Below are 26738 nucleotides of genomic sequence, written 5' to 3'. Positions count from 1 at the left end.
TTGAAGTCACCCACAACAATGAAGGCTGCCTCGGGGTTTTGAGTCTGTTGTTTGCTAATGGCAGTATGCAGCTCTTTCATTGCAAGCTTGGCATTAGCATCAGGAGGAATATAGGCTGCAGTCACAACAGTGGAGGTGAACTCTCTGGGCAGATAGAACGGTCTGCACCTAACCAAGAGGAACTCAAGGTTAACTGAGCAGTGACTCTCGATGATGGTGGAGTCCGTGCACCATGTTTTATTTACATAAATGCACAGACCCCCACCTCTGGTCTTACCGGAGTCTGTTGTCCTGTCCGCTCGGAGTAAATGACGCCCCGTTAGCTGGATGGCGCTATCAGGAACGTCAATGTTGAACCAAGTTTCCGTGAAGATCAGGATGTTGCAGTCTTTGATCCAGTTGTGGGAGGTGATCCTTAGCCGGAGTTCGTCCATTTTGTTTGCCAGTGAGCGAACGATGGCGAGGAAAAGGCTAGGATTCGCTTTTCCTCGCCAACCCCTCTCACCCTGGCCACAAACTCTTTGAATCACTTCCCTCAGGAAGGCGACTCCGGATTCTCAAAGCTGCCACAGCCAGACATAAAAACAGTTTTTATCGACGAGTAGTTGCTCTACTCAACAGCCAAAAATCTGTAGCCTACCTTTGATCTGGTATTTTGTTGGTTCACATGTTTGATCAATGGTGTTTTATCATTAATGTTTTATTATTATTAATGTTTGGTGTTTCCTGAGTCTTTCGTAACTGTCACTGTATGTCATGTTGTTACTTGTGGGCGGAGCACCAAGGCAAATTCCTTGTATGTGAATACATCGCCAATAAACTTACTTACTTACTTATATACACATAAATAAGTAGATAAAGTGCAATAGGCTGTTACAGTTCAGAGTCTGTTTGTTGGTGAGTTTAATAGCCTGGTGGCTGTGGGGAAGTAGCAGTTCCTGAACCTGGATGTAACAGATTTCAGGCTCCAGTACCTTCTGCCCGATGGTAGCGGAGAGATGAGTGTGTGGCCTCTCTATAAGATCACCCCTCATCCTCCGGCGCTCCAAGGAATAGTGTCCCACCCTGCTCAACCTCTCCCTATAGCTCAGGCCCTCGAGTCCTGTTCAATGGACAATAAATGCTAGCATTTATTTCAAGAGGACTAGATTACAAAAATAGAGATGAAATGCTGAGGCTCTACAAGGCGTAGGTCAGGCCGCATTTGGAGTACTGTGAGCATATCTGAGGGAGGATGTCCCATATCTGGGGAAGGATGTGCAGGCTCTGGAGAGGTTCCAGAGGAGATTTACGAGAATTATCCCAGAAATTAGTGGGTTAACATATGATGAATGTTTGACGGCACTGGGCCTGTACTCGCTGGAGTTTAGAAGGATGAGGAGGAACCATTGAAACTTATCAAATTGTGAAAAGCCTGGATAGAGTGGATGTGGAGAGGATATTTCCACTAGTGGGAGAGTCTAGGACCAGAGGGCACAGCCTCAGAATTACTTTCCTTTTGGAGGTAGATGAGGAGGAAATTCTTTAGTCAGAGGGTGGTGAATCTGTGGAATTTATTGCCACAGACGGCTGTGGAGGCCAAGTCAGTGGATATATTTAAGGCAGAGGTAGATAGATTCTTGATTAGTACGGGTGTCAGGGGTTATGGGGAGAAGGCAGGAGAGATAGATCAGCCATGATTGAACGGTGGAGTAGACTTGATGGGCCGAATGCCCTAACTCTGGGCCTGTCACTGATGAATACTTCCTGTTCTATGACCTTCAGGATTCAGCGCATGTCTCCTTTTGAACATCTTCTGCAGAATGAATGCAGAAACCTATCGACACTGCAGGTGGAAACTGGAGTGCAGGAGGAAGTGGGGAATGTTTCAGCGAGCTGTTTAAACGAGCTGCACTAATTTGTCCCATTTCTCCCTGGCTGATTTATCAAGTGGCTGGGACAGGTCCTAGGTTGTGATAAATTAGTCAATCAGCACAATTCAATTGAGGCATTTGCACTTAAGGCTCTGATGGTGTTTAGCTCTTGATTGAATTAAGGAACTGACAGCTTATTTATTTATATAGTGCGAATTGGTACTTGAATTGGGTAATTCCATTCCCCCCCCCCCCCCAGAAAACACCTCATGGATTTGAGCTCCTATTGACTACATGCACTGAAAAGTAACGAGCAAACACGAGGAATATTATACAGGCAAGACAGAGAGGTTTGAAAGGTATATCCAGTTTGAATGATCAATTGAACGATACCGTATGGAAACAGGTCCTTTGAGGTGGAAGATTGCAACCTTCACGTGGTCCGCCCTGTTTCGACTAATGCAATCAACTCGACGTGCACGGAAGAACAAATAGAACAAGTTGTCCTACAACTTTAGGCTGTGCACGCCACACGAAAGAAGAAGAAGAAGAAGAAGAAGAAGAAACAGGTCCTTTGATTGAATGAATGAATGAATGAATGAATGAATGAATGAATGAATGAATGAATGAATAAGTTTATTGGCCAAGTATTCATATACAAGGAATTTGCCTTGGTGCTCCGCGCACAAGTGACAACATGACATACAGTGACAGTTAGGAATGACACATTAAACATTAATAATAAATACATTATTGATTAAACATGTGATTGTTACTTTAATGTCACATGTTCTTGGTACAGTGGAATTCTTTATTTTTCGCACAATACACAAGGTATGCAAAGAGTCGCTACCTAAAGGGCGCTGACAAATTTACAAAAAGTATCCAATATAGTCCCGATGGTCATTCTTTGTCCTCGTTCTCCCACCCCCCCCCCCCCCCCCTCACCCCACAGGCCGGGACCCCCTTAGGTCTCGGCACCCCCCCCATGCTGGCTCCCCCTTAGTTGCCAGCGGCATGTCCTCGACCGACCGACCGCCGGCTCTCCTGTAGGCAACGGTTCTCCAACGTCCCTCCATTCTCACCGACTGCCCACTTCACTCTCCAGTGTTCAATGTCCCTCCTCCCTCTCCAACGGCCCCCCTCCCTCTCTGACTGCCCTCCTCGCTCATCAATGCCCCTTCTCGCTCACTGCGGGGGGTGGAAACTGGAGCACACACTAGGGACAATTTACACTTATACCAAGTGTACAAGCCCAAGCCAATTAACCCACAAACCTGCACGCCTTTGGAGTGTGGGGAGAAACCGAAGATCTCGCAGGTCACGGGGAGAACGTACAAACTCCGTACAGACAGCACCCGTAGTCAGGATCGAACCGGGGTCTCTGGTGCAGTGAGGCAGCAACTCTAAGCAATCGGCCACTTTCTCTTCTGAGGACGAGTGGATGGAACTCAGCAGAATTCTGTTGAACATTGTCGCAAAGTATAAGTGTGTGAGACAATGCCTCTATCCCTGTCATTTAGTGCTCTCTTGATTTATGTCATGTCTATACCCCGGTGACCATATGCCGCCACTTCTCAGTCTCAGTTGTTGAAAACTATGCCCCAGGTAGACGGCAGCATGTTTCAGACAACCAGGGACTGAAAAGCCAAAAAGAAGTCGTCAAGTCATAGAAACATGGAAACATAGAAAATAGGTGCAGGAGTAGGCCATTCGGCCCTTCGAGCCTGCACCGCCATTCAATATAATCATGGCTGATCATCCAACTCAGTATCCTGTACCTGCCTTCTCTCCATACCCCCTGATCCCTTTAGCCACAAGGGCCACATCTAACTCCCTCTTAAATATAGCCAATGAACTGGCCTCAACTACCTTCTGTGGCAGAAATGTTTTTCTCATCTCAGTCCTAAAATACTTCCCCCTTATCCTTAAACTGTGACCCCTTGTTCTGGACTTCCCCAACATCGGGAACTATCTTCCTGCATCTAGCCTGTCCAACCCCTTAAGAATTTTGTAAGTTTCTATAAGATCCCCCCTCAATCTCCTAAATTCTAGCGAGTACAAGCCGAGTCTATCCAGTCTTTCTTCATATGAAAGTCCTGACATCCTAGGAATCAGTCTGGTGAACCTTCTCTGTACTCCCTCTATGGCAAGAATGTCTTTCCTCAGATTTAGAGACCAAAACTGTATGCAATACTCCAGGTGTGGTCTCACCAAGACCCTGTACAACTGCAGTAGAACCTCCCTGCTCCTATACTCAAATCCTTTTGCTATGAATGCTAACATACCATTCGCTTTCTTCACTGCCTGCTGCAACTGCATGCCTACTTTCAATGACTGGTGTACCGTGACACCCAGGTCTCGTTGCATCACCCCTTTTCCTAATCGGCCACCATTCAGATAATAGTCTACTTTCCTGTTTTTGCCACCAAAGTGGATAACCTCACATTTATCCACATTATACTGCATCTGCCATCCATTTGCCCACTCACCCAGCCTATCCAAGTCACCTTGCAGCCTCCTAGCATCCTCCTCACAGCTAACACTGCCCCCCAGCTTCGTGTTATCCGCAAACTTGGAGATATTGTCTTCAATTCCCTCGTCCAAATTAACATATATTGTAAATAGCTGGGGTCCCAGCACTGAGCCTTGCGGTACCCCACTAGTCACTGCCTGCCATTCTGAAAAGGACCCGTTTACTCCTACTCTTTGCATCCTGTTTGCCAGCCAGTTCTCTATCCACATCAATACTGAACCCCCAATACCATGTGCTTTAAGTTTGTATACTAATCTCTTATGTGGGACCTTGTCGAAAGCATTCTGAAAGTCCAGATATAACACAACCACTGGTTCTCCCTTATCCACTCTACTAATTACATCCTCGAAAATTCTATAAGATTCGCCAGACATGATTTACCTTTCGTAAATCCATGCTGACTTTGTCCAATGATTTCACCACTTTCCAAATGTGCTACTATCCCATCTTTAATAACTGACTAGCAGTTTCCCCACTACCGATGTTAGACTAACTGGTCTGTAATTCCCCGTTTTCTCTCTCCCTCCCTTTTTAAAAAGTGGGGTTACATTAGCTACCCTCCAATCCTCAGGAACTACTCCAGAATCTAAAGAGTTTTGAAAGATTATTACTAATGCATCCACTATTTCTGGAGCTACTTCCTTAAGTACTCTGGGATGCAGCCTATCTGGCCCCGGGGATTTATCGGCCTTTAATCCATTCAATTTACCTAACACCACTTCCCTGCTAACCTGGATTTTGCTCAGTTCTTCCATCTCATTTGACCTGCTATTTCTGGCAGATTATTTATGTCTTCCTTAGTTAAGACAGAACCAAAGTAGTTATTCAATTGGTCTGCCATGTCCTTGTTCCCCATGATCAATTCACCTGTTTCTGACTGCAAGGGACCTACATTTGTTTTAACTAATCTCTTTCTCTTCACATATCTATAAAAACTTTTGCAGTCAGTTTTTATGTTCCCTGACAGTTTTCTTTCATAATCTATTTTCCCTTTCCTAATTAAGCCCTTTGTCTTCCGCTGCTGGACTCTGAATTTCTCCGAGTCCTCTGGTAGGCTGCTTTTTCTGGCTAATTTGTACGCTTCATTTTTTGTTTTGATACTATCCCTGATTTCCCGTGTTATCCACGGATGCACTACCTTCCCTGATTTATTCTTTTGCCAAACTGGGATGAAGAATTGTTGTAGTTCAACCGTGCAGCCTTTAAATGCCTTCCATTGCATATCCACCGTCAACCCTTTAAGAATCAATTGCCAGTCAATCTTGGCCAATTCACGTCTCATACCCTCAAAGTTACCTTTCTTTAAGTTCAGAACCCTTGTTTCTGAATTAACAATGTCACTCTCCATCCTAATGAAGAACTCAACCATATTATGGTCACTTGCCCAAGGGGCCACGCACAACAAGACTGCTAACTAACCCTTCCTCATTACTCAATACCCAGACTAGAATAGCCTGCTCTCTCGTTGGTTCCTCTACATGTTGGTTTAGAAAACTATCCCGCATACATTCCAAGAAATCCTCTTCCTCAGCACCCCTGCCAATTTGATTCACCCAATCTATATGTAGATTGAAGTCACCCATTATAATTGTTTTACCTTTGTTGCACGCATTTCTAATTTCCTGTTTGATGCCATCCACAACTCCACTACTACTGTTAGGTGGCCTGTACACAACACCCACTAGCGTTTTCTGCCCCTTAGTGTTTCACAGCTCTACCCATATCGATTCCACATCCTCCAAACTAATGTCCTTCCTTTCCATTGCGTTAATCTCTTCTCTATCCAGCAACGCTACCCCACCTCCTTTTCCTTTCTGTCTATCCCTCCTGAATATTGAATATCCCTTGATGTTCAGCTCCCAGCCTTGGTCACCCTGGAGCCATGTCTCCGTGACCCCAACTATATCATAATCATTAATAGCTAACTGCACATTCAAACTCATCCACCTTATTACGAATGCTCCTTGCATTGAGACACAAAGCCTTCAGGCTTGTTTTTACAACGCTCTTACCCCTTATACAATTATGTTGAAAAGTGGCCCTTTATGATTTTCGCCCTGGATTTGTCTGCCTGTCACTTTTACTTTTCACCTTGCTACCTATTGCTTCTACCCTCATTTTACACCCCTCTGTCTCTCTGCTCACACATTTAAGTACGCCACCACCTCTTATTCTGTTTATTATTTTCTTCTTTCCCCCCTACATGTTGGGTCTGAGTGCTTCCCTTCTCTGCCTCCTGCCTCACACACTGTCTACTAGCTTTCTCTATTTGAGTCCCTCCCCCCAACCGTTCTAGTTTACAGTCTCCGCAGTAGCCTTTGCAAATCTCCACGCCAGGATATTGATCCCCCTCGGGTTCAAGTCCAACCCGTCCTTTTTGTACAGGTCACACCTTCCACAAAAGAGGTTCCAATGATCCAGAAACTTGAATCCCTGCCCTCTGCACCAATCCTTCAGCCACACATTTATCCTCCACCTCGCTCCATTCCTACTCTCACTGTCGCGTGGCACAGGCAGTAAGTCAAGTCACTTTTATTTCTATAGCACATTTAAAAAACAACTCTCGTTGACCAAAGTGCTTTACATTGGTGGAGGTACTAACGTTACACAACAGTGGTTCATAGATTAAATACAAACATCACTACATAAATATAGCCCTAGCTCAGAGGACGTCAAGAAAGGCTTGGGCGTAGAGATGAGTTTTAAGTCTCGACTTAAAACTAAAAGAAAGAAAGAAAAAGATGCATTCACAACGTGTGGACGGCAGGGTGGTGCAGCGGTAGAGTTGATGCCTCACAGCACCAGAGACCCGGGTTCGATCCTGACTACGGGTGCTGTCTGTATGGAGTTTGTACTTTTTCCCCGTGATCTGCATGGATTTTCTCCGAGATGTTTTTCACACAGAGAGTGGTGAATCTCTGGAATTCTCTGCCACAGAAGGTAGTTGAGGCCAGTTCATTGGCTATATTTAAGAGGGAGTTAGATGTGGCCCTTGTGGCTAAAGGGATCAGGGGGTATGGAGAGAAGGCAGGTACGGGATACTGAGTTGGATGATCAGCCATGATCATATTGAATGGCGGGCAGGCTCGAAGGGCCGAATGGCCTACTCCTGCACCTATTTTCTATGTTTTTATGTTTCTATCCCCCATCAGTACCCCGTTCCTGCCTTCTCCCCATATCCCCTGACTCCGCTGTTTTTAAGAGCCCTATCTAACTCTCTCTTGAAAGCATCCAGAGAACCTGCCTCCACTTTGTGGAATTCTCTGAGGCAGAGAATTCCACAGACTCACCACTCTCTGTGAGAAAAAGTATTTCCTCGTCTCTGTTCTAATGGCTTACTCCTTATTCTTAATCTGTGGCCCCTGGTTCTGGACTAACATCGGGACCATGTTTCCTGCCTCTAGCATGTCCAAGCCCTTAACAATCTTATATGTTTCAATGATATGCCCTCTCAACCTTCTAAACTCCAGTGTAGACAAGCCCAGCTGCTCCATTTGGGACGACAGATGGCACAATGGGCTAAGTGTTCGGCTGGCAACCGGAAGGTAGCCGGTTCGAATCCCGCTTGGAGTGCATACTGTCGTTGTCTCCTTGGGCAAGACACTTCACCCACCTTTGCCTGTGTGTGAATGTGTGTGAGTGATTGGTGGTGGTCGGAGGGGCCGTAGGCGCAGATTGGCAGCCACGCTTCCGTCAGTCTGCCCCAGGGCAGCTGTGGCTACAGAAGTAGCTTACCACCACCGAGTGTGACTGAGGAGTGAATGAATAATGCGATGTAAAGCGCCTTGAGTATTAGAAAGGCGCTATATAAATCCCATCCATTATTCTCTCAGCATACGACAGTTCTGCCATCCCGGGAATTAACCTTGTAAACCTACGCTGCACTCCCTCAATAGCAAGAATGTCCTTCCTCAAATTAGGGGACCAAAACTGCACACAATACTCCAGGTGCAGTCCTGTGCTGTACTATTATATGTTCGATGGTCTATGATCCAAGAAGATTCTTCAGGGGTGGCAGGTTTGGCCCCTGGATGCTTTTAGTGAGCCAGATGCCAGATGGGTTTTTAAACCAGTCCAGCAGATTCATGGTGGCGGTTAAACAGGATTTATTTCATTAACGTAATCACAGATTTATTTCATTACTGGAATTTAAATCCCCCATCTGCCCCGATGAGAATTTTAACTCAAGAGAATCAACGGTGCAGAACACTGGTGGCTACGACCAAAAACTTAACCAATACCGTACCACGAGTCTTGAATGAGTAGACAGGTTTGGGGAGGGCCTCAAATGGTTGAATCGTCTCGAGGCTGCAGATGATGCAATCCTGAGTAAAAAGCAAATTGCTGGAGGAAGTGGATGGGAAAGGTTCATCTAGAACATTGAACAGGAAATGCCCTTCGGCCCATAATGTCTGTGCTGTGCCGTTCGTAAATTCATAACTTATAGGAGCAGAACTAGGCTACTCCACCATTCAATCATGGTTGATCTATCTCTCCTTCCTAACCCCCATTCTCCTGCCTTCTCCCCATCAGTGGCGGAAATCCCGGGGGGGGAGGGGGGCGGGACATGATGATTCAGCGCGATGATTGGAGGAGGGAGACGTGCCCAGGTCATAGGGTCACAACCAAAGATCCTATAGCCCTGGACACAGACCTGTGCCTCATCAGCAGCCAGGATCAATCCCGGCTCTCTGTCGCTGCAATAGCTGCCGAACCTCCACTGGACCATCCCTGTCCCCACCCGACTGCCCCCCCCCCATGCCCTGGGGTGGCCAGAGACGTCGGGAGTCAGACGGGCGCGATGCCCCCAAGCCCACAGCCAGCGCAGAGAAGCAGTGCTAAACCCAGCTCAACTCAGCCTGGACCTACAGCCCTGCCTGGACTTAAGGGAAATATGGCCCAGGTTTACAGCCAGTGTGGAGAAGCAGCGCTGGCTCCACGGCTCCAGACTGGTCAGTCTAGTCAGGGCTGTAGGTTAACCCGGCGAGACAGGCAGAGTTGAGCTGCATTTAGCGCTGGATTGAGTTGAAATTACCATTCACAGGGCCCATAGAAGCCTCGCGTGTGTGTGTGAATGTGCGCATGCGCGCGCGGCCGCCAATAGATTGTGTCCCCCGGTCCCCTTCATACTTTGATAGCGATTTCCATCACTGCTCCCCAAAACCCCTGACACCCGCACTAATCACACCTATCAATCTCCGCCATAAAAACCCATTGACTTGGCCCTCGCAAGACCGACTCTCATCTGCCCACACATAATCCATATTGCTCTTTTCAACATTAATAAAGCATAGCTCATTGCCCTTAAACAAGTTGGCTTTTTTTTGCTCATGGGGTCTGAGCAACATTACTGAACTGGATGGATTTTACACAAAGCGTTGGAGAAACTCAACAGGTCAGGCAGCATCTCTGGAGAACATGGATAGGTGACATTTCAGACCTGGACACTTCTTCTGAATTATCTGAATGGTGGCCGATTAGGAAAAGGGGAGATGCAACGAGACCTGGGTGTCATGGTACACCAGTCATTGAAAGTAGGCATGCAGGTGCAGCAGGCAGTGAAGAAAGCGAATGATATGTTAGCATTCATAGCAAAAGGATTTGAGTATAGGAGCAGGGAGGTTCTACTGCAGTTGTACAGGGTCTTGGTGAGACCACACCTGGAGTATTGCGTACAGTTTTGGTCTCCTAATCTGAGGAAAGACATTCTTGTCATAGAGGGAGTTCAGAGAAGGTTCACCAGACTGAATCCTGGGATGTCAGGACTTTCATATGAAAAAAGACTGGATAGACTCGGCTTGTACTCGCTAGAATTTAGAAGATTGAGGGGCGATCTTATAGAAACTTTCAAAATTCTTAAGGGGTTGGACAGGCTTGGTGCAGGAAGATTGTTCCCGATGTTGATGAAGTCCAGAACAAGGGGTCACAGTTTAAGGATAAGGGGAAATCTTTTAGGGCCGAGATGAGAAAAACATTTTTCACGCAGAAGGTAGTTGAGGCCAGTACATTGGCTATATTTAAGAGGGAGTTAGATGTGGCCCTTGTGGCTAAAGGGATCAGAGGGTATGGAGAGAAGGCAGGTACAGGATACTGAGTTGGATGATCAGCCATGATCATATTGAATGGCGGCGCAGGCTCGAAGGGCCGAATGGCCTACTCCTGCACCTATTTTCTATCTTTCTATGTTTCACATCGAGCGAGCTTACACATAAATGATTCATAAATTGTGCAGGACAATAAAGAGAAAAAGGAGCCTGCAATAGAACAAGACATCTTTTCCCCAGGATGGGTCTAACGCTTAAATAAACCATGCATTGCAGAACCATCAAGGTTGTGTGGTAGTAGCAGCATTGTTGGAGCAGAGAAAAGTGGGGGTCAAATATAAGAACCAAGGGCAGATTTAGACTGTAGAAAAGTAGTGATTTTGGAAGGCAGTCTACATTTAGTATTAGTGAGTCCAGAGACACAGTGGAGAAACAGCCCACCGAGCCCGCACCGGCCAGCGATCACCCCATACACTGGTTCTATCCTACACACTAGAGACAACTTACAGAGGCCAATAAACCTGCAGGTTTACATGCCTTTGGAAACCAGTGCACCCGGAGAAAACCCACGTGGTCACGGGGAGAGCGTACAAACGCTGTACAGACAGCAGCCGAAGTCAGGATCGAACCTGGGTCTCTGGTGCTGTGAGGCAGCAGCTCTACCACTGTGCCACCGTGCCGCTCAAATCTATCGATTTCACCTCGATCGATGGTCGGCATGGACTCCGTGGTCCTATGATCTGGCATCCACTCTAATCCCTCTCTCCCACAAGATGTCCCTCAGTCTGAGCTATCACCAGGGCAGCGCTGTGGTAGAGATGCTGCCTCACAGCACCAGAGTACCGGGTTCGATCCTGACTACGGGTGCTGTCTTTTAGAAGCCATTTAGAACGGAGACGAGGAGACACTTTTTCACACAGAGAGTGGTGAGTCTGTGGAATTCTCTGCCTCAGAGGGCGGGGGAGGCCGGTTCTCTGAATACTTTCAAGAGAGAGCTAGATAGGGCTCTTAAAGATAGCGGAGTCAGAGGATATGGGGAGAAGGCAAGAATGGGGTACTGATTGGGGATGATCAGCCATGATCCCATTGAATGGCAGTGCAGGCTCGAAGGGTCAAATGGCCTACTCCTGCACCTATTGTCTATTGTCTATTGTCTGTACGGAGTTTATATGTTCCTCCCGTGACCTGCGTGGGTTTTCTCAGAGATCTTCGGTTTCCTCCCACACTCCAAAGACGTGCAGGTTTGTAGGCTAATTGGCTTGGTATAAATGTATATCGTCCCTGATGTGTGTAGGATAATGTTAGTGTGTGGGGATGGCTGGTCAGCCCGGACTTGTTTTAGTTTAATTCATTGTCACGTGTACCGAGGTACAGTGAACAGCTTTTGTTGCGTGCTAACCAGTCAGCGGAAAGACATTACATGATTACAATGGAGACGCCCACAGTGTACAGATACATGATAAGGCAATAACGTTTAGTGTAAGGTAAAGCCAGCAAAGGCCCAACAGAGGATGTACTTCCTGCGGCAGCTGAGGAAGCACAATCTGCCACAGGCAATGATGGTCCAATTCTACACGGCCATCGTAGAGTCTGTCCTCACCTTCTCCATCATGGTCTGGTTTGGCTCAGCCACCAAGCACGACACCTGGAGGCTGCAGCGAATCGTCCGATCAGCAGAGAAGGTTATTGGCTGCAACCTTCCCTCCATTGATGAACTGTACACTGCAAGGGCCAGGAAGCGAGCAGGCAAGATCATCTCTGACCCCTCTCACCCTGGCCACAAACTCTTTGAATCACTTCCCTCTGGAAGGCGACTCCGGACTGTCAAAGCTGCCACAGCCAGACATAAAAACAGTTTTAATCCACGAGTAGTTGCTCTACTCAACAGCCAAAAATCTGTAGCCTCCCTTTGATCTGGTATTTTGTTGGTTCACATGCTTGATCAATGGTGTTTTATCATTAATGTTTTATTATTATTAATGATTAGTGTTTTCTGAGTCATTCGTAACTGTCACTGTATGTCATGTTGTTACTTGTGGGCGGAGCACCAAGGCAAATTCCTTGTATGTGAATACTTGGCCAATAAACTTACTTACTTACTTACTTACAAAGTCCAATCGAGGGTAGTCTGAGGATGGGTCGAAGGGCCTATTTCCGCGCTGTATCTCTAAACTAAATAAACTAAACTAAACGGATGTCCGTGAAGTGATTTGAACCTGTAACCCTCTGATTCACAGACTAAGGTGCAAGCAGCTGTGCTCAGCAAATGGATGAGTACCAAGTAATTGTTGTTGCAATATTCAATTTGATATCAATTTAAATTTGCATGAATTTTTAAAATTCATTTTGAATTAATTTAGATTCATGCACTGCTGGCTGTAATGTGCAGTGTAATCTCTCTTTTCCATTACGACTGTGTCGTACCATCGTTCACTTTATATTCCCGCAGCTTATTCCCCATCCCCTGGTCTAATCATGTAGCTCTTATTCACATTAGATTTATCAGCAGCACTCTTGTCCAGATTGCTCTATTCTTTAACCGGCTTGTGATCACCAGCCGGCAGTCGCATGAAATAAAAGTCCCAAGATGCAGGAAATCCGCCAGCCAGCTCTTCCCAGGGACATAAACGGAGTAAATGCAGACAATCTGACATCAAAGGATGCCAGATTCGAGAACAGCTTCTTCCCTGCTGTTATCAACGATTCCCTGCTCTTCGACGCTTTTTTTGCACGTTTAAGGATGAAATCCCGACCTTCCAACCTACCTCGTTGTGTCGCACGCACTTTTTAAGACACCTGCACTTTCTCTGCAGCTGTGACACTATTCTGCACTATAGGTCTGAAGAAGGGTCTCAACCCGGAACGTCACCTATTCTCTCCAGAGATGCTGCCTGGCCCGCTGAGTAACTCCAGCATTTTGTGTTTATCCGCAGTATTTTGCAGGGTTTATATTCTTTAGACTTTACTTTAAAACCTGACATGACCCGTCTCAATCCGAAACGTCACTGTTCCTTCTCGCCAGAGATGCTGCCTGACTCACTGAGTTACTCCAGCACTTTGTGACTATCTACTCTATTCTGAACTCTGTTTAATTTTTCTTGTGCACTATGTGTTATGATAATGGGACTTCAGATGCTGGTTTTACACAAAGTGCTGGAGTAACTTCGGATGGCACAATGGTACGTGCCCACGTTTGGCTCATATTCCTCTAAACCTTCCCTATCCATGTACCTGTCCAAATGTCTTTTAAATGTTGTTATACTACCTGCCTCAACTACCTCCTCTGGCACCTCGTTCCACATACCTACCTGATTGTGGATGATCAGCCATGATCACATTGAATGACAGTGCTGGCTTCAAAGGGCCCAATGGTCTATTATTGTGCCTTGCCCCAATTGATAATTTTAACTTGTTGGTCCGCCCTGTCTTTATCCATAACTATGGATTATGGGGCCACAGTTTAAGAATAAGGACTTTTTCTCACAGAGAGTTGCGAGTCTGTGGAATTCTCTGCCTCAGAGGGCGGTGGAGGCCGGTTCTCTGGATGCTTTCTAGAGAGAGTTAGATAGGGCTCTTAAAGATAGGGGATATGGGGAGAAGGCAGGAACGGGGTACTGATTGGGGATGATCAGCCATGATCACATTGAATGGCGGTGCTGGCTCGAAGGGCCAAATGGCCTCCTCCTGCACCTATTGTCTATTGTCTATAACTATAGAAAGATCTTTCAAAGAACTGGCACACACACACACACACACACACACACACACACAATATAGTTCTAGAGTGATACAGTGTGGAAACAGACCTTTCAGCCCAATTTGCCCACATCGGCCAACATGCCCCATCCACACTAGTCCCACCTGCCTGCTCTTGGTCTATATCCCTCTAAACCTACCCTATCCATGTACCTGTCTAAATGTTTCTTACAAGTTACGATAGTACCCGCCTCAACTACCTCCTCCAGCAGCTCGTTCCATACACCTACCACCCTTTGTGTGGAAAAAGTTACCCCAAAGATTCCTATTAAATCTTTCCCCCTTCATCTTGAACCTACAGTATGTCCTCTGGTTCTCGATTCCCCTACTCTGGGCAAGAGAGTTAGTGCGTTTACCAGATCTATTCCTCTCATGACTTTGACATCTCTGCAAGATCACCCCTCATCATCCTGCACTCCAAGGATTAGAGTTCCATCCTGCTCAACCTCACCCTATGGCTCAGGTCCCCGAGTCCTTGTAAAATGGTTGAATGAACGTTTTTGGTGTTGGATCACTCTTATTCATCTGCATTGGGAATTCTAATGATATCCTTGAGAGGTCAGTGAGAAGATGATGCTGCTTTACTCTGGGAGCAGTGTTTACATCCCGTGATGTTACATGAGCATGCATTTATCCAACAACCTTGAGCGTCTGTAAGTTTATAAGTTTAAGTTTATTGGCCAAGTATGTACACATACAAGGAATTTGCCTTGGTGCTCCGCCCGCAAGTAACAACACAACATGCTGTAACAATTAAGAATGACATATAACACATTAAACATTAATAATAAAAAATTATAGTTTAAACCTGTGAATGAAATAAAATACCAGATCAAAGGGAGGCTACAGATTTTTGGCTGTTGAGTAGAGCAACTACTCGTGGATAAAAACTGTTTTTATGTCTGGCTGTGGCAGCATTGACAATCCGGAGTCGCCTTCCAGAGGGAAGTGATTCAAAGAGTTTGTGGCCAGGGTGAGAGGGGTCAGAGATGATCTTGCCCGCTCGCTTCCTGGCCCTTGCAGTGTACAGTTCATCAATGGAGGGAAGGTTGCAGCCAATAATCTTCTCAGCTGATCGGACGATTCGCTGCAGCCTCCAGGTGTCGTGCTTGGTGGCTGAGCCAAACCAGACCATGATGGTGAAGGTGAGGACAGACTCTACGATGGCCGTGTAGAATTGGACCATCATTGCCTGTGGCAGATTGTGCTTCCTCAGCTGCCGCAGGAAGTACATCCTCTGTTGGGCCTTTTTGACTGTGGAGTCGATGGTAGCCCCACATTTCAGGTCCTTGGAGATGATGGTTCCCAGGAACTTAAAAGACTCCACAGATGTGACTGTGGTGTTGTTGATGGTGAGTGGGGTGAGGGGAGGGGGAGCTCTCCAACAGTGACCGATTAGCATAGATAGGGTAAACAAGTTTGAAATAGAATCACAAAGTTATACTGAACCAAAACAGGCTATTTGGCCCAAACTGCCCAAGGTGCCACGTCCACACTACTCCCACCTGCCCACGTTTGACCCACATCCCTCCAAACCTTTCCTAATCCTTTATCTGTCCAAAGGTCTTTTAAATTATCGATTGATTCCTGGAATGAGTGAGTTATCATATGATGAGTGTTTGGCCTCTACTCTTTAGAAGGTTGAGGGGGGACCTCATTGAAACTTACAGAATAATGAAAGGCATAGATAGAGTGGATATGGAGAGGATGTTTCCACTGGTGGGAGAGTTGAGGACCAGAGGTCTCAGCCCGAGTTATAGTTAGAAATGTGTGGAGTGATTGCAGATCCGTTACTGGGACCAGCGCACAAACTTGGGCGCACCATCTCGACAGCACCATTAATGTTGAACAGATGGACACACAGTGCTGGGGTTATGCCCCTGTCCCACTTAGAAAACCTGAACGGAAACCTCTGGAGACTTTGCTCCCCACCCAAGGTTTCCGTGCGGTTCCCGGAGGTTCCCGGAGGTTTTTGTCAGTCTCCCTACCGGCTTCCACTACCTGCAACCTCCGGCAAACACCTGCAACCTCCGGGAACCGCACAGAAACCTTGGGCGCAAAGTCTCCAGAGGTTTCCGTTCAGGTTTCCTAAGTGGGACAGGGGCATAACTCAGCAGGTCAGGCAGCATCTCTGGAGAACATGGATAGGTGACGTTTCGTGTCGGGACATTTCCTCAGATCCGAAATGCAACCTATCCACTTTCTTCAGAGATGCTGCCTGACCCGTCATGTTAATCCAACACTCTGTGTCTATCTTAGCTGCATCTGCAGTTACTGTTTATTACATTCATGTTGAAAAGTTTGGTCTGTGCTAATTCAAGCCATGTTTTCTCTTCCCAGCGATGGACATTACTGACATTTTGAAAGGCAAAGCAGAAAGCGACGAAGACAAACACCATTTTATTCCGTTCCAGCAGTAAGTACCGGTTTCAGTTTATATTATTGATTTCACTAACTTCAAGTAACCCTTGCTTTCCCTCTTTCTCCATCCTCCCCCTCCCTAATTACCTGATTATTCACTGTCCTGATTAATTTTGCTGATTATAGACAATAGACAATAGGCAATAGTTACAGGAGTAGGCCATTCGGCCCTTCGAGTCAGACTCATCATGCAACGGTGAAAGCAACAGGTGTCCTAAACTTCCTGAGGCGCAACTTTCATCATTGTTCAACTTCTGTCAAGGAGAAGCTATACTTCACCCTCGTTAGACCTCATTTGGACTACGCAGTTGCAGCATTGGATCCATACACAAATAAAAACATTTCTTCCATCGAACGTGTCCAAAGACAGGCAGCTCGATTTGTTACTAACACCTATGAGAGAGAAGAGAGTGTCACCAAACTTCTGAATTCTCTGGGGTGGAACCCTCTCCAAGACAGACGTGAAGCTCACCGTTTGACCTGTTTTTACAAAATGTTAAATAGTCAGCTCGACATAGATTACAAGACCTACACCAAACCCAAACCAATTAGGAGCAGACGAGGGCATTCGATCCAATTTGTGATCCCAGCTACAAGGACAGATGTGTACAGCAATTCGTTCTTCCCCCGCACAATTAAAGCATGGAATAATCTCCACCCAACTATAGTTACCCAACCAGATGCAACTAAATTTAAAGTAGCTCTTTCTTCCCAAAAACCCTTTCTGGCTTAAGTCCTCCCTTCACCACCTCCAGTTTAAATTCCATTTGGAATATTTTGGAGGACCAAGAAACCAAGAACCAAGAAGAACCAAGAACCGCCATTCAATGTGATCAATGGCTGATCATCCCCAATCAGTACGCCATTCCTGCCTTCTCCCCATATCCCCTGACTCCGCTATCTTTAAGAGCTCTATCTTGAAAGCTTCCAGAGAACCTGCCTCCACCGCCCTCTGAGGCAGAGAATTCCACAGACTCACAACTCTCTGCGAGAAAAAGTGTTTCCTCATCTCCGTTCTAAATGGCTTACTCCTTATTCTTAAACTGTGTCCCCTGGTTCTGGACTCCCCCAACATCAGGAACATGTTTCCTGCCTCTAGCGTGTCCAAACCCTTAACAATCTTATATATTTCAATGAGATGCCCTCTCATCCTTCTAAACTCCAGAGTGTACAAGCCCGGTTAAGGGGAGACTTGGTAAAAGTACATCAAACTATGAGTGGCATAGATAGGGTAGACAGTCAAAGCACTTTTCCCAAGAGTGGAAATTTCCAACACTGGAGGAGAGAGTATAATTGAGATGTGCGGGGCAAGTTTTTTTAAACACAGAGTGGCGGTGGACCTGGAATGCGCTAGTTCTAGGGGTGGTGGTGGAGGCAGGTATCACAGTTTTTTAAAATTATTATACAAATACATTTATTCAAAAAAATAAAACTAAATATACATAGAAACATAGAAACATAGAAATTAGGTGCAGGAGTAGGCCATTCGGCCCTTCGAGCCTGCACCGCCATTCAATATGAACATGGCTGATCATCCAACTCAGTATCCCGTACCTGCCTTCTCTCCATACCCTCTGATCCCCTTAGCCACAAGGGCCACATCTAACTCCCTCTTAAATATAGCCAATGAACTGGCCTCGACTACCCTCTGTGGCAGAGAGTTCCAGAGATTCACCACTCTCTGTGTGAAAAAAGTTCTTCTCATCTCGGTTTTAAAGGATTTCCCCCTTATCCTTAAGCTGTGACCCCTTGTCCTGGACTTCCCCAACATCGGGAGCAATCTTGCTCCCTGCTGCTATACAAATTAGCACAATCAAAGACTGCCTATGTTGACAGTTTTACAAACAAACGATCATCAAATTAATATTACGCCAACTTTATCAACAAAACACAACAACCAGCGTTCACGGAATCTGTCGTCCCGTTACACCGGGTATTCCCTCTCCAGGGACACGCGGGCACGGACGTAGGCCCGGAAAAGGGGCGGGCAGCCGACCCCATTGCACCCATCGACTGCCCGCTGCCTGGACTCCCGAACGGCCATCTTGCCCAGGCCCAGGAGCAGACCGACAGGGAGATCCCCCCCCTCCCCCTCCCCCCCCTTCCTCTGTATCGCAGATACGACTGTGGCGTTTAAGAGGCTTTTAGATAGGCACATGGAAGAGCAGGGAGTAGAGTAGAGTAGTATTGTGTACAGTTTTGGTCTCCTAATTTGAGGAAGGACATCCTTGTGATTGAGGCAGTGCAGCGTAGGTTCACGAGATTGATCCCTGGGATGGTGGGACTGTCATATGAGGAAAGATTGAAAAGACTAGGCTTGTATTAACTGGAGTTTAGAAGGATGAGGGGGTATCTTATAGAAACATATTAAATTATAAAAGGGCTGGACAAGCTAGATGCAGGAAAAATGTTCCCAATGTTGGGCGAGTCCAGAACCAGGGGTCACAGTCTTAGAATAAAGGGGAGGTAATTTAAGACTGAGTTGAGAAAAACTTTTTCACCCAGAGTGTTGTGAATTTGTGGAATTCCCTGCCACAGAGGGCAGTGGAGGACAAGTCACTGGATGGATTTAAGAGAGAGTTAGATAGAGCTCTAGCGGCTAGTGGAGTCAAGGGATATGGGGAGAAGGCAGGCACGGGTTATTGATTGGGGACAATCAGCCATGATCACAATGAATGGCGGTGCTGGCTCGAAGGGCCGAATGGCCTCCTGCTGCACCTATTTTTCTATGTTTCTTGAGGGATAAAGATCATGTCCAGGCAGGCAGATGAGATCAGTTTATCTTGGCAAGTGCACTGTGCTGTTCCATGCTCTGTTCTACATATAAATAGCCTGAAAGAGCAAGCGACCACAGTATTGAGCCCCACGCATATTTTACAGCATTTCTATTTTATTTTTTGGGAGCCAGGCCAAAGACAGGATTGCGTTGGGCTCATTACAGGGCACGGCCCACTTGACACAACCACTGGTGTTCAGGCTTCATTGAGTCACGTCCAGCACAGAAATGCATTGTACTGCCAGCATTCACGTTGCCAACCATCAAGTACCAATTTATACTAACTAAGGTAGACAAACGTTCTGGAGAAACTCAGCGGGTGCAGCAGCATCTAAGGAGCGAAGGAAATAGGCAACGTTTCGTGCCGAAACGTTGCCTATTTCCTTCGCTCCTTAGATGCTGCTGCACCCGCTGAGTTTCTCCAGCACTTTTGTCTACCTTCGATTTTCCAGCATCTGCAGTTCCTTCTTAACCAATTTATACTAACTCCATTTAGAAACATAGAAACATAGAAATTAGGTGCAGGAGTAGGCCATTCGGCCCTTCGAGCCTGCACCGCCATTCAATATGATCATGGCTGATCATCCAACTCAGTATCCCGTACCTGCCTTCTCTCCATACCCCCTGATCCCTTTAGCCACAAGGGTCACATCTAACTCCCTCTTAAATATAGCCAATGAACTGGCCTCGACTACCCTCTGTGGCAGAGAGTTCCAGAGATTCACCACTCTCTGTGTGAAAAAAGTTCTTCTTATCTCGGTTTTAAAGGATTTCCCCCTTATCCTTAAGCTGTGACCCCTTGTCCTGGACTTCCCCAACATCGGGAGCAATCTTCCTGCATCTAGCCTGTCCAACCCTTTAAGAATTGTATAAGTTTCTATAAGATCCCCTCTCAATCTCCTAAATTCTATAGAGTATAAACCAAGTCTATCCAGTCTTTCTTCATAAGACAGTCCTGACATCCCAGGAATCAGTCTGGTGAACCTTCTCTGCACTCCCTCTATGGCAATAATGTCCTTCCTCAGATTTGGAGACCAAAACTGTATGCAATACTCCAGGTGTGGTCTCACCAAGACCCTGTACAACTGCAGTAGAACCTCCCTGCTCCTATACTCAAATCCTTTTGCTATGAAAGCTAACGTACCATTCGCTTTCTTCACTGCCTGCTGCACCTGCATGCCTACTTTCAATGACTGGTGTACCATGACACCCAGGTCTCGCTGCAACTCCCCTTTTCCTAGTCGGCCACCATTCAGATAATAGTCTGCTTTCCTGTTTTTGCCACCAAAATGGATAACCTCACATTTATCCACATTATACTGCATCTGCCATGCATTTGCCCACTCACCCAGCCTATCCAAGTCACCTTGCAGTCTCCTAGCATCCTCCTCACAGCTTAGTTTAGGCAACAAACTAGGTATTTACCAGCACTTGGCCCATAGCTGCTGAGCCTTGGTGAATGGAGTACGCGTGCAGATCCTTGTGAGAGTGTCTGCCTTCATTACCTTCTCCGGCGATGTTAGTTAGTTAGTTTAGATTTATTGTTACTAAAGTTTATTGACTTAATTAGGCAACAAACTAGGTATTGCTCACAGAATAAAATGTCTATCTTGGTTAACAATAAATCCAGTTTTCTATAACAATGGGTACGCACGCTATAACGTAATCACTGAAGTTCCTGAAACTTGGGTGTCACCTTAATTAGGTAACAAACAGAATAAGATGATAATAGAAACATAGAAAATAGGTGCAGGAGTAGGCCATTCGGCCCTTCGAGCCTGCACCGACATCCACTGTGATCATAATCTACATCTAACTTAGATTAGTTTAGTTTAGAGATACAGCGCGGAAATAGGCTCTTCGGCCCACCGGGTCCGCGCCGACCAGCGATCCCCGCACATTAACACCATCCTACACACACACTAGGGACAATGTCCACTGATACCAAGCCGATTAGCCTACAAACCTGCACGTCTCTGGAGTGTGGGAGGAAACCGAAGATCTCGGAGAAAACCCACGCAGGTCACGGGGAGAACGTACAAACTCCGTACAGACAGCGCCCGTAGTCGGGATCGAACCAGGGTCACCGGCGCTGCATTCGCTGTAAGGCAGCAGCTCTACCCACTGCGCCACCGTGACCGTTAACAGCAGATCCAATTTTTTGTTGCAACGATGGGTGCATAGTATAACATAATCAGTTAAGGCTAGTATAACATAATCAGTTGTCAGTTCAGTTTATTGTCACGTGTACTGACATACAGCAAGAAGCTTCCGTTGCGTGCTAACCAGTCAGCGGAAAGACAATACATGATTACAATCGATCCATTTACAGTGTATAGATAAGTGATAAGGGAATAACGTTTAGTGCAAGGTAAAGCCAGCAAAGTCCAATCAAAGATAGTCCGAGGGTCACCAAAGAGGTAGATAGTAGTTCAGCACTGCTCACTGGTTGTGGTGGGAGACTCAGTTGCCCGATAACTGTGTGAGGCTTCAGGATGAAAAGCAAATTCTTGCTCAGAATGCAGGGCGAATCCAGAAATCGGAGGTGCGAAGGGACTTGGCAGTGGATTCCCAATAAGTTAACCTGCAAATGGAATCGGTAGGAAAGAAGGCAAATGCAATGCTAGGATTTATTTTGCGAGGGCTTGAATACAAAAACAGGGATGCAATGTTGAGGGTGAATAAGGCGATGGTCAGGCCGAATTTGGAGTATTGTGAGAGGTTTTGGTCCCCAAACCTGAGGAAGGATGTGCTGGCTCTGGAGAGGGTCCAGAGGAGGTTTACGAGAATGATCCCAGGAATAAGTGGGTTAGCATATGATGAGCAGTTTGAAGGCACTGGGCTTGTACTCGCTGGAGTTTAGATGGATGAGGGGGGACCTCATTTAAACTGACCGATTAGTGAAAGGCTTGGATAATACGGATGTGGAGAGGATGTTTCCACTGGTGGGAGAGTCGAGGACCAGAGATCACAGCCTCAGAATTAATGGACATACCTTTGGGAAGGAGATGAGGAGGAATTTCTTTCGTCAGAGGGTGATGAATCTGTGGAATTTATTGCCACAGAAGGCAGTGGAGGCCAAGTCAATGGGGGAAGATTGACAGATTCTTCATTAGTACAGGTGTCAGGGGTTATGGGGAGAAAGTAGGAGAATTAGGTTGAAATAGAATTAGATCAGTCACGATTGAATGGCAGAGCAGACTCGATGGGCCGAATAGCCTAATTCTGCTCCTAGAATATATGAACATGAACCTCGTGGGTTTTCTCCAGGTGCTCCAGTTTCCTCCCACACTTCAAACATGTACAGGTTTGGTTAAAGATAAATTGTAAATTGTCCCTAGTGTGTAGGATAGTGCTGGTGAACAGGTGATCGCTGGTCGGCACGGACTCGGTGGGCCGAAGGGCCTGTTTCCACGCTGTAACTCTAAAGTCTAAAGTAAGTTCTTCGTCTGCTCCCTTTCAGTAAGTAAATACCTCTTCTCCTTAGCAGAACAGGAAACACAAAGCTCTCTATCCCTCCCCCACCCAAGTCGCACCAGCTTCTCGTTTTCACCCCACAAACAGCTAACAATGGCCTGTTTCCTTCATCATCATAACTTTTTTGCACATCTTTCATTCATTGTTCTTTATCTCTCCACATCATCGTCTATATCTCTCGTTTACCTTACCCCTAACCAGTCTGAAGCATGGTCTCGACCCGAAACATCGCCCATTCCTTCACTCCAGAGATGCTGCCTGTCCCGCTGAGTTAAGTGCCTGTCCCACTTACGCAACCTTTATTGAATTGAATTGAATCCTTTATTTGTCATTCAGACCTTTCGGTCTGAACGAAATGCTGTTGCCTGCAGCCATACATGTAATAATAACAAAACACAATAAACACAAATTATCCATCCACCACAGTGAGTTCACCAAACACCTCCTCACTGTGATGGAGGCAAAAAGTCTTAGAGTTACTGTCTCTACCCTCCTCTTCTCCCTCTGCGCCGAGGCGATACCCCACCGGGCGATGGTAAGTCAGTCCCGCGGCTCAACCGAGCTCCGCGAACGGGCCGGTTCAAGCTCCGCGGCCCGGGGGATGGTCGAAGCTGCCCGCAGCTGTTGTGTCCTCCATTGGCCCGCGGCCGAGCTCCGGATCCAGGTCGCCGCCGCCAGAACGCCGCCTCAGCCGCCGTCTCCGCTCCGCACCGGGCTGCCCACAAGGCAGCGTCTCAGCCCCGCACCGGGCTGCTCACACGGGAGCACCTTCCAGCCGGTAGCCGTGCCGGCCGCACAGGAGTGTCTCAGCTCCGCACCGTCCGCCCTCACCGGAGCGCCGAGTCGTGCCGCTACCCGGACGTCGCCACAGCTCGAAGTCGGCCAGCCTCGCGTTGGTGAGTCCTGGCTGGCTCTACCTCCGGACCCTCGAGGTCGGTCGCAGGTTGGAGGCCGCCATTAGGCCTCAGCGCAGACGGGGGAAGAGAAGGGGGATACGACAAAAAGTCGCATCCCCCCGAAGGGAGAGACAGAAAGCTCTGTTTCACCCTCCCCCCACACACATAACACCACCTAATAACCAAAAAAATTACTAAACTAGACAAAAAAAACAACATAAAAAGTAAAAACAGACAGACTGCAGGCGAGCCGCAGCTGTATTACAGCGCCGCCACTTCCGGAGAGTTTACAGGTGATTGCCGGCACCCGTGGTAGGTCGCCGAAATTTTCAACATGTTGAAAATTCAGCGGCGACCAGAAAGACGCTACGACTCTTTGGAGACCACTCACGACCCTAGGAGACCTCTCACGACCATACTGCCTGTAAGTGGGACAGGCCCTTGTGTCTGTCTTCAGTTTAAACCAGCATCTGCAGTTCCTTCCTACACAAGCTACACAAATATAGTCTGGCTAAGGTTGTGTTGAACTCTATTTCCTACATAAAAAGAATGTGTTGTATATAATCAGCTGTAACAACACCTAATTGGCCTGACTAATTGGCCTCCTCTAATACCTCTGCTATTTTAGTTAATTGCTTCACGCTTGAGGTGAAAACATCCGAATATCAGCCTTAAATCATATTAAGGTGTTCAAACCTGGGTACAGCAATCTCACTCCCACGACTTCAATTAAATAGGAAAACAGAGGTAATGATAAAATGGCTTGTTAAAATGGCAGTGTACTGTATATTCTCATTACCTTCATTGTGGCAGCCAATTTACACCATTCAATGTCCCGGTCACACTGCTCTCCCATTCCGAGCAATGAGAGCAGTTATGTCAGTCTGATTAAAAAAGTACACCAAGGCCACGGACACAAAATGCCAGAGTAACTCAGCGGGACAGGCAGCATCTCTGGAGCGAAGGTATGGGTGACGTTTCGGGTCGAGACCCTTCTACAGACTGAGTGTCGGGGGAGAGGGAGACACGGAGTTAAGGGTCAACGGCCTGTCCCACTTGGCCGGCATTTGCGCGGAATTTACGCGTCATCATTTATGCGTCACGACGCCCGACGCGCGCGTGGTGACACGCACGTGATGCGCGCATGGCGCACTTTACGCTCGCATGGTGCGCGATGACATGGGCAGTGACGTGCGGCGTCCCAGGATTTTGTGATGTACAAAATCTTCGCGCGCCATCTGCGTGACGCGCAAATGACGGCCAAGTGGGACGGGCCCTTCAGGTGTGAAAACGAGAGAACAAAGGAGACGAGGTTCAATGAAAATGTAGACTAGATCATTGTTAGCTCGAGGAAACATAGAAACATAGAAAATAGGTGCAGGAGTAGGCCATTCGGCCCTTCGAGCCTGCACCGCCATTCAATATGATCATGGCTGATCATCCAACTCAGTATCCTGTACCTGCCTTCTCTCCATACCCCCTGATCCCTTTAGCCACAAGGGCCACATCTAACTCCCTCTTAAATATAGCCAATGAACTGGCCTCGACTACCCTCTGTGGCAGAGAGTTCCACAGATTCACCACTCTCTGTGTGAAAAATGTTTTTCTCATCTCCGTCCTAAAAGATTTCCCCCTTATCCTTAAACTGTGACCCCTTGTTCTGGACTTCCCCAACATCGGGAACAATCTTCCTGCATCTAGCCTGTCCAACCCCTTAAGAATTTTGTTAGTTTCTATAAGATCCCCCCTCAATCTTCTAAATTCTAGCGAGTACAAGCCGAGTCTATCCAGTCTTTCTTCATATGAAAGTCCTGACATCCCAGGAATCAGTCTGGTGAACCTTCTCTGTACTCCCTCTATGGCAAGAATGTCCTTCCACAGATTAGGAGACCAAAACTGTACGCAATACTCCAGATGTGGTCTCACCAAGACCCTGTACAACTGCAGTAGAACCTCCCTGCTCCTATACTCAAATCCTTTTGCTCGAGGAAGGTGACAATGAGGCCACATTTAAGGGCCTGTCCCACTTGGCAAATTGTTTCGGCAACTGCCGGCATCATTGACGTTTCAGGCCACCGAAAAAGTTGCGGCGTGTTGCCAGGTCTCGAGGGACTGAGCTATACGGAGAAGATGAGCAGGTGAAGGGTTTATTTGGAGCGCAGGAGGATTAGGAGTAATCGTATAGAGGTGTATACAATAATGAGAGGAATAGATCAGGTATCGAGGATCAGAGGACATAGGTTTAAGATGAGGGGGAAAGATTTAATGGGAACTTTTTTACACAAAGGGTGATGGGTGTATGGAATGAGCAGCCAGAGGAGGTAGTTGAGGCAGGGACTATCGCAATATTTAAGAAACTGTTGGACAGGTACATGGATAGGACAGGATTAGAGGGAAGAGGGCCAAAGCCAGGCAGGTGGGGCTAGTGTAGATGGGACACTTTGGTCAGTGTGGGCAAGTGTCTGTTTCCATTCAATACAACTCTATGTCTGAAGAAGGGTTTTGACCCGAAACGTCAACCATTTCTTCTCTCCAGAGATGCTGCCTGCCCCGCTGAGTTACTCCAGCTTTTTGTGTCTCTTTATGTCTCTATGAGTCAGTTTACTGTTTTCAGTTTAGTTTATTGTCACGTGTACCGAGGTGCAGTGAAAAGCATTTGTCGCGTGCTATCCAGTCAGCAGAAAAATTGTACATGATTACAATCGAGCCATTCGTAGTGTATAGATACATGATAAGGGAATAACGCTTGGTGCAAGGTAAAGGGCCTGTCCCACTTTCAAGACCTAATTCATGACCTATTTTACTCGTGGACATTTTTCATCATGTTGAAAAAATGCCCGACCTACTTGATGTCATGAGTACCTACGACTAGCATCACAATGTCCTACGACCTACCTACGACCTACATACGAGCTCCTACGACTTACCTACGACCTCCTATGACCTTTTGACGACCATGCTGCGAGTATGAGTCAAGGG

The 26738-nt window shown here is 46.8% G+C and overlaps 1 protein-coding gene across 1 annotated transcript in view; it reads left to right on the top strand.

Annotated features, from left to right (window-relative positions):
- The window catches only part of LOC116987847 (dedicator of cytokinesis protein 2-like), a 1012655-nt gene that overhangs the window by 188061 nt on the left and 797856 nt on the right, over positions 1 to 26738 (top strand). Inside the window, exon 11 of the mRNA XM_033044139.1 lies at positions 16530 to 16605. Within this exon, the coding sequence (XP_032900030.1) occupies positions 16530 to 16605 (76 nt within the window). The remainder of the gene's footprint in view (positions 1 to 16529; positions 16606 to 26738) is intronic.

The sequence above is a fragment of the Amblyraja radiata genome, chromosome 1, assembly GCF_010909765.2.
Source record: "Amblyraja radiata isolate CabotCenter1 chromosome 1, sAmbRad1.1.pri, whole genome shotgun sequence".
In the NCBI taxonomy this organism is placed as follows: Eukaryota; Metazoa; Chordata; class Chondrichthyes; order Rajiformes; family Rajidae; genus Amblyraja; species Amblyraja radiata.
Note: the sequence above shows the minus strand (reverse complement) of the source record. Positions and strands in the feature narration are given on the sequence as shown.